This window comes from Orycteropus afer, unplaced genomic scaffold (assembly GCF_000298275.1).
Source record: "Orycteropus afer afer isolate SDZICR_OR568_19922 unplaced genomic scaffold, OryAfe1.0 scaffold00102, whole genome shotgun sequence".
Classification (NCBI taxonomy): domain Eukaryota; kingdom Metazoa; phylum Chordata; class Mammalia; order Tubulidentata; family Orycteropodidae; genus Orycteropus; species Orycteropus afer.
In genome coordinates this window covers 1,469,821-1,484,312 of record NW_006921689.1, presented here as the reverse complement: position 1 = coordinate 1,484,312, position 14,492 = coordinate 1,469,821, and the positions used below count along the sequence as shown (strand labels likewise).

Here is a 14,492-nt window from a genome sequence, read left to right as displayed (position 1 = left end):
TACATAGCAAAATTCCTGGAACCTGATGGTGATAGTTGGAGCTGTGTGTCAACTTGGCTGGACCACAATTCTGTGTGGTTTAAGCTGTTGTGATGTGGTTATTCCCATGATGGGATTAGATGATTATGTTTTGAGCAGGCAATCTGTTGAAAGGGAGTTTCCCTGGGGGTGTGGCCTGCTTCCAGTATATCTATAGATATTCCGGGAAAAGAGACATTCTTCTGTGGATGGGATTCATACTGCCTACAACTGTCCGTGAGTGAACAATCCACCATTCAGCCTAGAAATCTTGGATTCATCATTCGTTGGAGTCAACAGCCAGTGTACTGCCTGCCAGCCTTGAGCGTCTCAGCCCCTGTAGCTGCAAGAGTCGGGAAAAACCTCCAGCTTGACGTGGAAAAGCTTCCAGGTTGACGTTTGATCCAGGAACTTTGGACTTGCCAGCTTCTATAAGTTTGTGAGCCATTTTCCTAAAATAAATTTCTCTCTCTCTCTCTCTCTCTCTATATATATATATATAAAAGCTTAACTGGTTTTGTTTCTCTAGAGAACCCAGTCTAACACACTGATCTATACCTTATTTATCTCTGTATGATCAGAACCAATAAATACCCTAGTATGTTCTTACTTAGAGCACATGTTTGCTCTTGAAAGTTTACCAGGAGTGCCAAGACAGTATGTAAGCAACAAGCAGTTAGGAGTCCACAGTCTTGGTTCTGGACGTCTATGACCAAATGGCTAGTCAAAGACCCCTTTGACTGTTCAATTACCACCTGAAGAACTGCACTGTCAGTTTTGCAGTCCAGCCATGCTGACACTACCCCACAGAAGCAACTCTTAGACTTTCTCTTCATGCGAACATGTTTAAGCTGGATGTTACCATATTTTTCCTCAATTTGATTTAAAATCATAATAATTGCTGCACTCACTTGATTGTTAACCTTCTTGGGTGTTTTTTTTTTTAAAAAAAGGCAATTGTCATGAGAACTACAAAAAAAAAAAGTTCAAGTAGTTGGAACACTATTTGAACAAAATGCTCAGTAAATCCTAGTTATTATTTATATGTCATTATCCATTGCCTTTTATCTCCTCTAATTTTTATCTTTATCTCCTCTAATCCAGAGATGGGAGCTCTGGTAGCATAGTGGCTAAGGCACTTGACTGCTAACCAGAAGGCTGGCGGTTCAAACCCACCAGCCACTCCTCGGAAGGAAGGTTGGGCAATCCTACTTCCATAGTGATACTGCCTCGGAAACCCAAGGAGGGGTCGCTATGAGTCAGGGCTGACTCGACGGCACATAACAACAACAACAACAATCCAGAGATAACTGAATTTTATAAGCAATCTAAGAAGTTCTCCTCGGCATAGAATTTTATTTGTCTTCTCAAAATCCCTGAAATTTTCTGGCACGCATCTAAGGATTGATAATTTGCGTCAACTTTGTTAAACCTCTTTTTAGGATAAGAGATCATGATTGCTATATGCAAATTGTGAATAAGCATAACACTCACCATGGTATAAGAACAGTAACATGAAAAAGCATGAAAAATTAGAATTCTTCAGGAAAGGAAATGCACAACAGTGATAAAGCAGGAGTAGGCAAGAGTCCATTTACAATTCTATACATTGATCATGATTTTTGTTTTATTTTTAAGTAAACTATCATTTATTCATTCTACTTCTGGAAATATTAACATATTAGTGGATTATGAGTGCTAAGATTTCCATTCTATTTAATTTAATTCCTTGGTTACTATTCAACTATCTCCAACCTGCATTTTTAATACCTAAAACAGCACTTTTAGGGCTTCCAAAAAAGCCTAACATTTTGCTTCTATGGGACTCTTTAAAATGTTCATTATTATTTTTGCCATATGCTCAAATACAGCTACTAGTTAGGGGAGAAAAGCAAACCTACCACTACTTCATAATTAATTCCCATAATCCTTTGCCACTTTGTCAGCAGGGAAGCTTCTTTTTGTTGCACATCTTCTATTTCTTCCATCTCAGCAGCCAATAATGGATACTCTAAAATAGTCAATGCAATTAAGTTAGTGATAAATTAAAAAAATCACATTATCTTAAATCACATTATCTGCACATGGCACTCTGTTGTACAAAATCAGACTCCTCACCCAACATATGGTATACTCTTATTTCTATAGATATTTTAGTAATTTAATTTGGAATGCTACCATTGACATGCTCACTATATTCTTTTAGAAGATCTCTTCTAAAACTTAGCAGTATTTTCATCAAAATATCCAAACCCTGTCTAACTTTCATTTAAAACAACAAAGACTCTAAGTCACTCTACAGTTCACTAGATGTTTTTTTTGTTGCCTCTAGAATGAAAAAGTCATGTTAACATCTATATCAGTTCATTTGTTTTATTTTCATTTGGTTTTACAGGGGAAAAATGGGATCACGTTGTATCTTAGCCAAAAAAAGGCAAAAGAAATAAATTAGTAGAGAATATATACAACTACATGTTGAATGAAAAAAATATAAGTAAAAAAAAAAATTGAAAATGTAAATTAAAATAAAACCCTATAATTATAATCCCATTAATTGGCAAACATAAATAAGTAAATAAATACTTCAACAAAGAAACTCACTAAACAAATTATGTAAACAAAATTGAAGGTATAGTAGTTATTATATAAATCAAGACACTGAGAAGAATTTTAAAGCCATATTCAAAGATTTCCATATTTCATCATAGTTTTTACTCATAAAAGTTGTTTTTAAAACTCTCTATTAGACAGTATTCTCTAAGGCATTTGTTTTTCTTATCCCTGTACCATTCAAATTTCAAATTTAAAGAGTGTTCTCTTTGCATGTGAGCTCATATACAAAGTATATATAAGCTGCTGTATGGAAAGTGAATTTGCCCAAATCACAATTAAAAAAAAAAAAAAGAAATGAATATAGCAATAAGAGTTAACAACCTGATGAATGTGGGGCCTAAAGGGCAAAAGGAAAAAAAAAAAAAAAAGAGTGTTCCAAAATCCAAATTTCTCAATAGCTAACTCCTCTTTATTGCAAATTAATGAACCTGCATTCCAGGCATATTTTGCAGATTTGACGAGACTTGAGTTAATGGAATTATTCTATTTTCTCCTTGAGAAACTAAACATGATAAACTGTAATAAAATAAATTTGGAGGCTAGCTCCAAAAGAAGAGTATTTTTACATCAAAATTAAATTCCTCTCAGAAAGGGATAACTATCTGGGCTGAACATAGATTACAGGGAATCTGTGGACCTGATACAGGAAGAGAAAAAGAAAAGTCAGCTCAGAGTACTATCTCCTCCTACCTCCCCTTTCCTTGATTCTGCTGTGTCCATGTGGCTAGGCAGTGATTCAAGAAAGATGGGGTTTTGAATGAGGAAGTGGGGATTAATAAGGTGCTGGAAAACAATCAGAGGGTCAATTTCATACAAGTAAAATCATATAAACTTCTATCTGCCCCTTACCAACTGTTAGAAGATTAGATTTCAAGGATATTTAACCAGTTACAGTAAGGTCTCCTGACCTTAACCTAAAGTCAAATGACTTGTCCAGGTTCACACATGAGTATAGATTTCTTTGGAAGGGGGTAATGGTATCTTATCCCTTGTTTGAGGACCACTACTATGGCAGACTCACTGGAGTCACTTAAAAGTTTTTCTTTTGCTTATGTTGCTTAACAAAGATTCTAGGGACTCTTGATAATAAGTCCAGAGTCTCCCCCACCTACCTTCCCACATTGAATACACAGTGAATACACTTTCACCAAAGCAAAACAGAGTCTTCAAGACAACCATATAGCCATACACACTTATTATCTCAAATGCCATGCTTTGATGCATGTTTATCTTTTCCCACAATTCCTGACACTCACTAATTTTTTCACCTATTAGTGTAAAAATGACAGGATGGGATTAACAAATGTGAACCCTATACATCTCATTCCCTAGATAAGAAGTTCAGTAGCTTTAAACTACCAAAGTACCTAAAGCAATCTCAAGGTAAGAGGAGTAAACAACGGACAATTTAAATAGATGGCAGTACACTCCAGCATAACTGCATATTAAAACAATGCCTCACTAAAACAACTTCTGAACAGCTTGATGGACTCTAGGATTGTAGTAAAATAATTATCAGAAGGGTTTAATAATTTCTCTGTAAACCAGTTTTTCAAAATGAAAAATTAGAACTTCTAAAAAATTGAGAAGCCTCCCAATATTGGATCGTTTCATTCCTAAAAGCTTATGCTTTAAAGCTTTTCCACTATTCATTTTAGAAAACATTGTAATTTTACAATTGTTTCTTCAAAAAAGTAGAGACACATTGGCTGCATACAGAGGCAAGAGGGTTGAATTAAAATTATGTGTGCAACTGATTGATTCCCAAATGGTTCTAGGTAAATAAACTTAGAAGAAAGAAAAGACTAACTCAGCAAGAAAATATACCAGATATAAACTAACTATTTCAGTCATCTAGTTGAGTAAATTAATCTCATCTCTAAATAGGGATCTACAAGCATCTCTTTTCTGAAAAATATTTTAAAGTGATTTTTATACCCTGGATGCTTAATCATATTTGTAAAAATAATTTCTCCAAAAAAATAAAAAATAAAAATGAACATAGTAAACTGGTCCCAGGTGTTTTACCTTCTTCTTCAATTGGTAATATGTTGGTGTTTCTCCTCAAAGATAAAGAATCTTCATCTTTTTCATAATTTTCTAAAAGATAAAAATATTTTATAGTAATTTTTGTATATATAATATTGTCAAGCACTTGAATTTTTCTAATTCCACTGTATTTATTTGAAAGATGAGATTTTGTTTTTTGCAAGTAAGCTCTTCAATAACCATGTGTATTGAAAGGGAAATTTTCCTATTAATTGGGATTAGAAAATTAAAACTTTCTCCAGTCATTTTCCTGACCCCTAGTACAACAGGAAGGAGCTCTGGTAGCATAGTGCCTAAAGCACTTGATTGCTAACCAGAAGGCTGGCGGTTCAAACCCACCAGCCACTCCTCAGAAGGAAGGTTGGGCAATCTTCTTCCATAGTGATACCGCCTCGGAAACCCAAGGAGGGGTCTCTATGAGTTGGGGCTGACTCGATGGCACATAACAACAACAACAGTACAGCTGGAAGCGTATATGCTGTAAGTACCAGAATGGTGAACAGTTTAAGAAATGAAACACATTCCAGACAACAGCCTGACTTGTATCAATAAATGTTTACCTCACTAGGCCACCTGGGAATGGCAGTCATGTGCAGACAGCCTCAGGTATAAACTGCTTATGAATGATATTTCCAAATATGGAGTTACATTCAATTCCATCAAGGTTGAGTACTTAAATCATGCTGTTGTTGTTGCTGTTGTTGTTATGTACCGTCGAGTTATCTCCAACTCATAGCAACCCCTCCTTGGGTTTCTTAGGTTTTCTTAGGCAGTAAGTAGATTGCCCAATCTTCCTTCTGAGGAGTGGCTGATGGGTTTGAACCACCAACCTTCTGGTTAGCAGTCAAATGCCTTAGGCACTACACCCCCAGAGCTCCCACTTAAATCATGGGCCCACATAAATAAGCCAGTCACAACAGGGTCTCTTAAAGACCCAACATGACAATGGCAGAAGTAAGTGACCATGCATGCACTCATTGGGAAACGATGATTGAATGAGTAGGATGGAAAGACATTTGCTTTATTCAGAACCCCATTCTATAGTTAAGGGACTCTGGCTCTAAATAATCCCAAGTTTATTAAAATTCCTATTCACTGGGTTCCTAATGAATAGTTGGGAGTAGAAAATGTTCTTTAAATAAATTACTTCCAAATTAGAAAAAAAGAAAGCTAACAAAGTTCCAATAGAAAGCCCGATTATTTTGGTATTACCTTTGCTCATGCTGGCATTAAGAGGTGACAGAACTGTATCTTTTGTGATGTCCTCCACCGGTGTGAGCTCAGCTTCCTGCTTTGTCCCTCCTCTCCTCATTAGTGTCAGGTGCACAGTTTGTCCTGTGTGTCGCAGCACCTCTACTGCTTGTTGATTGGTGAAACCCTGAAGGTTTGTGCCATCTACCTGTGAGGAGGACAAGACGTGTTGAAAAACTACACACACACACGCGTGCGCGCACACACACACAGACATTTGCATTAGCCATTCACAAAGTGCCTATTTACTGCTTGTTACTGTGAAGAGTGGGGAATGGGCAATGATAGCCAATGGTTGTTTGGAAACCAGTATTACCTTTGCTGCTGTAGAATCACTTGGGAGGGTTTCAGCTGTTTTGTTTAATGCAGATGCTGGGGTTGCTCCTAGAAATGATGAGCCAACAGTTCTAGCATGGGGCTCATGCTTCTGTGTTGTTGTTAGCTGCCTTTGAGTTGGCCCCCAACTCACAGTGACTCCATGCACAACAGAACGAAATGTGGCCCAATCCTGTTCCATCCATCTCCATGACCAGTTGTGGATCAGACCACTGTGATCCCCTAAGGTTTACATTCAGTTTTGTAAGTAAATCGCCAGGTTAGATTCCTAGTCTGTCTTAGTTTGGAAGCTCTATGGAAACCTGTTGAGCATCATCACAATACACAGCAAACACTGACAGATGGGTAGTGACTGTGCTTGAGGTGTATCAACTGGGACTCAAAGCCTGGTCTCCCACACAGGGGGCAAGAATACTATCACTAAACCCCCAATGTCTTCACACTTCTGTATCTTCTTTTATATCCTCCAGGTAATCCTGATGCACAGTCAAGTTCGAAAACTAGTACTAAAAAAGATGAAGGTAAACAAGACAATGATAAGAGTGGTCACTGAGAATGCTTTCTCCAAGACCACATTAATACTTTTTATCTAAAAAAGAAAACAAAACTGTCTTCCTTATCATTTCTTTGCCTCTACTAAAATACGTGATTCTCTCTTTTTCTGGTTCACAAATGACAAAACATTTGAAAATGCCCCTATGACTTTTCAAAACTTCAATTACATTAATCTTACCCAAACCCTGTCTTTCAGAGACATTCCATAAGACAAGACTCCAAATCTTTAACATGGTCTATAGTTTGTCAACTGCCTCACTTTCCATCATTATCACCACTCACCATCGCCAACTTCATCTTACATGATGTCCTCTATCCCAATGGCCTCATTTCCATCCTCCTGACTTGCAATGTTCCCTCCACTGGAGGGAACCATGCAGTCTCTATAAGTATTGGTACCCAAGCCTGGACCACTGGACAGTCTACTCTAGCTCATACTTTCTCATTGCTTCACTTTAAAAACATTGAAAATTGCTTCACATCTCAGTCTAATAGAGAATTCCATAATTAAGCTATCATGATCTCTCTGACTATGGTCAAATTCCCCTTTGCCCATCCTTCTTCATAGCATTTAGCATGATTTAGTTTTACATTTTCTGTAGATATTTGTCCTATGACTGTATGTTCCATTAGGGCAGGCTCTGTGCCATTTTGTTACATCTGCATAATCAAAATACAGCACTGTAGATGTTCATCCCAAATAAGGGGACAGAGCCATTGGCTCATATGCCAAAGATTTATTTGTAAAGCAAATTCCTTTTGGAATAAATGCAAAGTATAACAACATATTTAAACAAAATAAAATCACAGTGAAAACAGTTTGGAAAAGTGCAAAAGTAATTTAATGTTGACATTCCAAGCCACTGATGTTCCTTTTAAATTGTGAAAGAGCTGTAAGGACGATGCTAGCCATAGTCGGCACTGAAATGAAGTATTCATTAAATAAATGAGAATGAGAGTAAGTCCTAGATTGATGGTGTCTAATCTGAAGTATCTGTACTGCAGAGATTTCCAGAAGAAAATATTAGAACTTCTAATTAAACATACTTATAATTTCATCTTTATTTTATATGTGTGTGTGTACAAATATATATGTTTTTATAATATATTAATTAGTTGTTAAATTGTTAATGGACACACAGAAGGGAAGAGAAAGAGGGAGAAAGGAGTGAGGGTTCTTTTTTTGCAGAAGAGGGTTATCATTCATACATTTAGAGACCTCTGATCTAGATGAGATTCTCATACTTTGTGGTTCCTTAACGCTTGTATTAAACTTCTGATTCAGATGGCAACTTAACATAGGCGTCTAACTTTTCCTCCTTCCCCCTACTCCTATTTTGGTGATTCATTATTGGAAAGACAGGAGCTCTGGTGGCTCAGTGCCTAAGGCATTTGACTGCTAACCAGAAGGTTGGTGGTTCAAACCCACCAGCCATTCCATGGAAGGAAGATCAGGCAATCTACTTCTGTAAAGATTTACCGCCTCAGAAACCCAATGGGGGATGCTATGAGTCAGAATAGAAGAGATGGCAGTGTGGGTTTTCTTTTTTTTTTTTTCTTGGAAAGATAAATAAAATATAACAGCAGAGAAAACACTGCAGTGAAACTGGAGACTAAGGAAGGACAAATGTCCCTACACCAATACCTTGAAGAATTTCTACTTAGCACACTCAGTGCAGCTTGCTAAGCCATCTCCCAACATACCCCAAAGCTATAGAGAGAACCTGAGCCTAGGCAAAAGGTCACAGAATATCAAAGGCAACAGCTGGTCTTTTTTTCTTTAGTTATATGCTTGTTATAGTAATTTACTTTATCAATCACAATCCCATACTCCATTTAGCAAGAATCACTGTGTGCTATCAATCTGAAAAATAGTATGTATGATCTGTGAAATGATGAAGTATGATCAACTTAAAAAAAAAAGCGTAATAGAGGCATTCTGTCAAATAAAATATTATGGAGAACTTCACATATAAAATGTAAAAAAAAAAAAGAAGATGAAAATAAACTCTGCACTCTATCCCTTGCCCAGTGCGTAAGAGTCCACAGAACAAAATTTTACCACAAGAATCTCATAGAAAAATAATTTAATGTTACAAAAAAATACTCCCTCAGAACAGAAAGAAACAATTTTGTAATTTTATCACCACCTTCAGTAACTACAAAATAAAAATAGACTCTAGCTCCAAATAGCTGCTGCCAAAACAAAAGCAAGGTATAGCCAAAGACTGCAGTTGAGAAAAAGCAACCAGATGGGGAAAACTTTCCTATTGCAATCTTAGAATTCCACAAGATAGCAATATTTTTCAAAAAATTAATGTATGAGCTAAAGCACTGCTTGATATGCCCCCAGGTGCTTCTAATGCTGAAATAAAGGAATGTTGCTATAAACAAAAATGAAACCTGAAAATCTAGATGACAGTGAAGAAAGTGATTTTAATAATGCAAGAAAGAACTCTCAGAGGAAAGAAAGTTACATCTTTGAGTGAGCAATGCCCTTTATCATTAACCATCCCATGGAGGCACAGTGGTAAAGTGCTCAGCTGCTAATGAAAAGGTCGGTGGTTCCAACCCATCAGCCGCTCTGCAGGAGAAAGATGTGGCAATCTGCTTCCATCAGGATTACAGCCTTGGAAACCCTACAGGGCAATTCTACTCTGTCCTATAGGGTCACTATGAGTTGGAACCAACTCGATACTAATGGGTTTGGTTTGGCTAAGGGGAATTATATTTGAGACTATATTTCTATAAGAATCAAGATAATGACAAGTTTGGAGGGAAGCTGTTGTGAGACTCTTTCAAATGTGTAATTAGCTCAGGTCCTCAATAAATATTCTCTTAATTACTACAATGGTACTATGTGCCAAGCATTAACTAGTCATCTTTGTAGGCATATGGATCTTATCCTATCACTGACAACATTGTACTTCAGGACAGATCTTGAAATGTTCTTTTTGAAGATGAATGCAACATCATTCCTCTTCAATTTGTCATTCCAGGCATAGTAGACCATATGACTCTCAGATTCAAAATGGCCACATACCAGTCCATTTCAGCTCATTAATGCCCAGGATATTGATCTTTGTGTGTTCCATTTCACTTTTAACAACTTTTCATTTCCTAGAAAGTGTACTAGAAATGTACTTCATACATTCCAAATTCTAATTATTAATGGATATTTATAGCTGTTTTCATTTTAAGTTGTCATACATCCACAAATAAAGGTTCAGAAAACTTTACTCGATCCATGTCATTAAGGTTGACTCCACTTTGAGCAGGCAGCACTTCCCCTGTTGTATGCTGAGTGCCTTCCAACCTGAGGGGTTTATCTTTCAGCTCTGTATCAGACAATGTTTCACTGATATTCATAAGGCTTTCTGTGGCAGCAATGTGCCAAGTTTTATACCAGGCATTTTAAATAAATTTTGTCATTTGGTTCTTATACAAAAATCATACCAGAACTATTCTTATCCCAATTTTATAGGTGAAGAAACTGAATCAAGAAGCTTGCTAAATGGTCAGTACCATTGTTGTCATTGTTGTTAGGTGCCATCAAGTTGGCTCCGACTCATAGTGACCCTATTTACAACAGAATGAACCAATGCCCAGTCGTGCACCATCCTCACAATTGTTGCTATGCTTAGACCCATGTTGCAGCCCTATGTGAATCCATCATCTCCTTGATAGTCTTCCCTTTTCACACTGACTCTCTATTTTACCAAACATGATATCCTTCTCCAAGCACTGCTCTCTTGTGACAACATAACCAAAATATGTGAGACAAAGTCTGGCAATTCTTGCTTCTAAGGAGCTTTCCAGCTGTACTTCTTCCAAGATGTATTTGTTTGCTGTTCTGGCAGTTCGTGGTGTTTTCTGTATTCTTCACCAGTACCACAATTCAGACGTACCAATTCTTCTTCAATATTTCTTATCCACTGTCCAGCTTTCACATGCATATGAAGTGATTGAAAAGATCATGTCTTCGGTCAGGCACACCTTCAGGCCTTAAAACTGACCTCTCTGCTCTTTAACACTTTAAAGAGGTCTTTTGTAGCAGATCTGCCCAGTGCAATACAGCCTCTGATTTCCTGACTGCTGAGCTCTGGTAGCATAGTGACTAAGCCACTTGACTACTAACCAGAAGGCTGGCAGTTCAAACCCACCAGCCACTCCTTGGAAGGAAGGTTGGGCAATCTACTTCCATAGTGAATCCACGTTGGAAAACCAAGTCGGGGTGGCTATGAATCAGGTTCGACTCAACAGCACATAACAACAACAACACTTCTATGGGCATAGATTGTGGATTCAAGTAAAATGAAATCCCTAAGGACTTCAATCTTTTTTCCATTTATTGTGATGTTGTTTATTGGCCCAGTTGTGAGGATTTTTGTTTTCTTTAAGTAGAGGTGTAATCCAGAATGAAGACTGCAGTCTTTGATCTTCATCAGTAAGTGCTTCAAGTTTTCTTCACTTTCATCAAACAAGGTTGTGTCATCTGTGTATCTTAGGTTGTTAATGAGTCTTCCTTCAATCCTGATGCCACATTCTTCTTCATATACTCTAGCTTCTCAGAATATTTGCTCAGTCTTCCTTCAATCCTGATGCTACGTTCTTCTTCATATACTCCAGCTTCTCAGATTATTTGCTCAGCATGCTGATTGAATAAGTATGATGAAAGGACACAACCCTGATGCACACCTTTCTTGATTTTAAACCATTCATTATTCCTTTGCTCTATCTGAATGACTGCCTCTTGGTCTAGGTACAGGTTCCTCATAAGCACATTGTTTAGGAATTCTCATTCTTCACACTGTTATCCATAATTTGTTATGCTTTGCACAGTCAAAAAGACACAGGTAAACATCATTCTGGTATTCTTTGCTTTCAGCCAAGATCAATCTGACATCAACAATGATATACCTCTCATTCCACACACTCTTCTGACTCCAGCTTGAATTTCTGCAAGTACCCTGTCAATATACTGCTGCAAACAGTTTTGAAATATTTTCAGCAAAATTTTATTGTATGTGATATAGTTCAATAATTTTATATATATAGATAGATAGATAGATAGATAGATAGATAGATATAGATATAGATATAGATATAGATATAGATATAGATATAGATATATATAGATCTCTTCCAGTCAGTTGGCCAGGTAGCTATTTTCTAAAGTTTTTGGCATAAATGAATGAGTGCCTCTAGTGCTGCATCCATTTGTGGAAACATCTCAATGGGTATTCCATCAATTCCTAGAGCCTTGTTTTTTTTTCCAAAAAAAATTCCTTCAGTGTAGCTTGACCTTCTTCCTTCAATACCACTGTTTCTTCATCATATGCTATCTCCTGAAATATGAGAACTTCGGCCAATTCTTTTTGGTGCAATGACTCTACATTCCTTCTATCATCTTTTGATGCTTCCTGCATCATTCAACAACAATTTGCCCACAGAATCCTTCAATATTGCAATTCAGGGCTTAAATATTTTCTTTAGTGCTTTCTGCTTGGGAAATGCTGAGCATGTTCTTCCCTTTTAGTATTATAATTTCAGGTCTTTGCACATTTCATTATAAGCTTTACTTTGTCTTTTTGAGCCACCCTTTGAGTTCTTCTGTTCAGCTCTTTCATTTAATCATTTTTTCCATTTGCTTTAACTACTCTGTTCAAGAGCAAGTTTCAGAGTCTCTTCTGACATCTATTTTTGTCCTTCCTTCTTTTCTTGTCTTTTTAATGACCTTTTGCTTTCTTCATGAATGATGTCCTTCATGTCATCCAACAAGTCATCTGGCCTTTGGTCATTTGTGCTCAATGCATCAAATGTGTTCTTCAGAAGGGCTCTATATTCAGGTGGGATATACTCAAAGTTGTATTTTGGCTCTCCTGGACTTGTTTTAATTTTCTTCAGCTTCAACTTAAACCTGCATATGAGCAAGTGATAGGCTGTTCCATAGTCAGCTCCTGACCTTGTTCTAACTAATGTTATTGAGCTTCTCCATCACTTCTTTCCACAGATGTGGTTGATTTGATTTCTGTGTATTCCACCTGGCAAGGTCCACATGTATATATAAGAAGCAACTTTGGGACTGGTCTCTAGCTTATGGCACACTTGAACCCTGCATGTAGCCGAGTTGTTGTTCAGCAGCCTGCCATGCTCTGCCCATCCTGGGACTTCCAAGGGACTTGAATCAATGTCCTGCCATGCTGTTTTGTAATATCAGACTGTGCCTTATTCTTGTCAACCTTGGGCTTGTTAGCCTCAGCAGCCAGTAGCTACCTGAGTGAAGAGATGCTTCTAGCTTCAGTGGGCCAGGAGCAAGAGTCAAAGCTGAAGCCCAAGGGCTTCACACAGCCCCTAGAACCTGGCACTTTGAACTCAGACTTCTAGCCTCCTCAACTGTAAGAGAATAAATTCCTGTTGTTCAAGCCATCCCATTTGTGGTACATTCCAGTCAGAATGGCACTAGGTAAACAGAAGTCTTCATTATTCACTGTCCAGCTTTTGTATAGATTTGAGGAGACTGAAAATACCATGGCTTGGATCAAGCTCACCTTAGTTTTCAAAGGGATATCTTTTCTTTTTAACACTCTTAAGAGGCCTTTTGCAAGCAGACTTGCCTGATGCAATACATCATTTGATTCCTTGACTGCTGCTTCCATGGATGTCATTGTGGATACAAATAAAATGAAATCCTTGACAACTTCAATGTTCTCTCCATTTACCATGATGTTACTTATTCATTCAGTTTGAGGATTTTTGTTTTCTTTACATTAAGATGCAATCCATATTGAAGGCTGTAGTCTTTGATCTTCATCAGTAAATGCTTCAAGTTCTCTTCACTTTCAGCAAGCAAGATTGTGTCATAAATCACAAAATGGTTATTTTTCATTATATGATAAAATGGAGACACAGTGGGAAAAGCTCATTTCCAGCATGTAGCTTGGTTAACTAGTAAGCACAGCTTGGTCTCTAGAGTAGAACTCAAGAGGTTAATTAATAGGTTTAAGTAGGAGTTTCAAAGAACTAAAAACAAGAAGACTCAGTACAGTTACAATGTGGAAGCAAAGGGCAAGGTTAAAGGATCTTTATCTGAACCTACTACTTTCTAACTGTTCTTATTGTTATTATAATCCCAAGAGAGTAAAAAAACAAACTCACTGCCATAGTGTCAATGCTGACTCATAGTGACCCTGAATTGGGTTTCCAGGCTGTAAATCTTTATGGAAGTAAACTGCCTTACCTTTCTTCCACAGAGCAGCTAGTGAATTCAAACCACCAACCTTCTGGTTTTTAGACAACTGCCTTAACCACTATACCACCAGAGCTCATTAAGGGATTAAAAAAAACAAACAAACTTAAAAACCAAAAACCAAACTCACTGCCATCATGTCTGTTCTGAACCATAGAGACCACACAGGACAGAGTAGAACTGTCCCATAGGATTTCCAATACTTTACAGAAGCAGACTGCCCCATCCTTCTCCATGGTGCGGTTGGTAGGTTCAAACCACCAACCTTTTGGTTAGCAACAGAATGCTTTGACCACTGTGCCACCAGAGCTCCAACAGAGACTTAAGGATAAATAAATACACATTAGATTAATCAGCGTTTCCCCAGGATGACTTCCAAAGATTATTAATATAGGTTTGGGAAAAGAAAGATCCCAAAATT

At 37.4% G+C, this 14,492-nt stretch overlaps 1 protein-coding gene across 1 annotated transcript in view; it reads right to left on the bottom strand.

Annotated features, from left to right (window-relative positions):
• The window catches only part of MPDZ (multiple PDZ domain crumbs cell polarity complex component), a 225,587-nt gene that overhangs the window by 165,125 nt on the left and 45,970 nt on the right, over nucleotides 1-14,492 (bottom strand). Inside the window, exons 10-12 of the mRNA XM_042781301.1 lie at nucleotides 5,893-6,079; nucleotides 4,660-4,731; nucleotides 1,920-2,029 (exon numbers count right to left, since the gene is read on the bottom strand). Coding sequence (XP_042637235.1) covers nucleotides 1,920-2,029; nucleotides 4,660-4,731; nucleotides 5,893-6,079 — 369 coding nt within the window. The remainder of the gene's footprint in view (nucleotides 1-1,919; nucleotides 2,030-4,659; nucleotides 4,732-5,892; nucleotides 6,080-14,492) is intronic.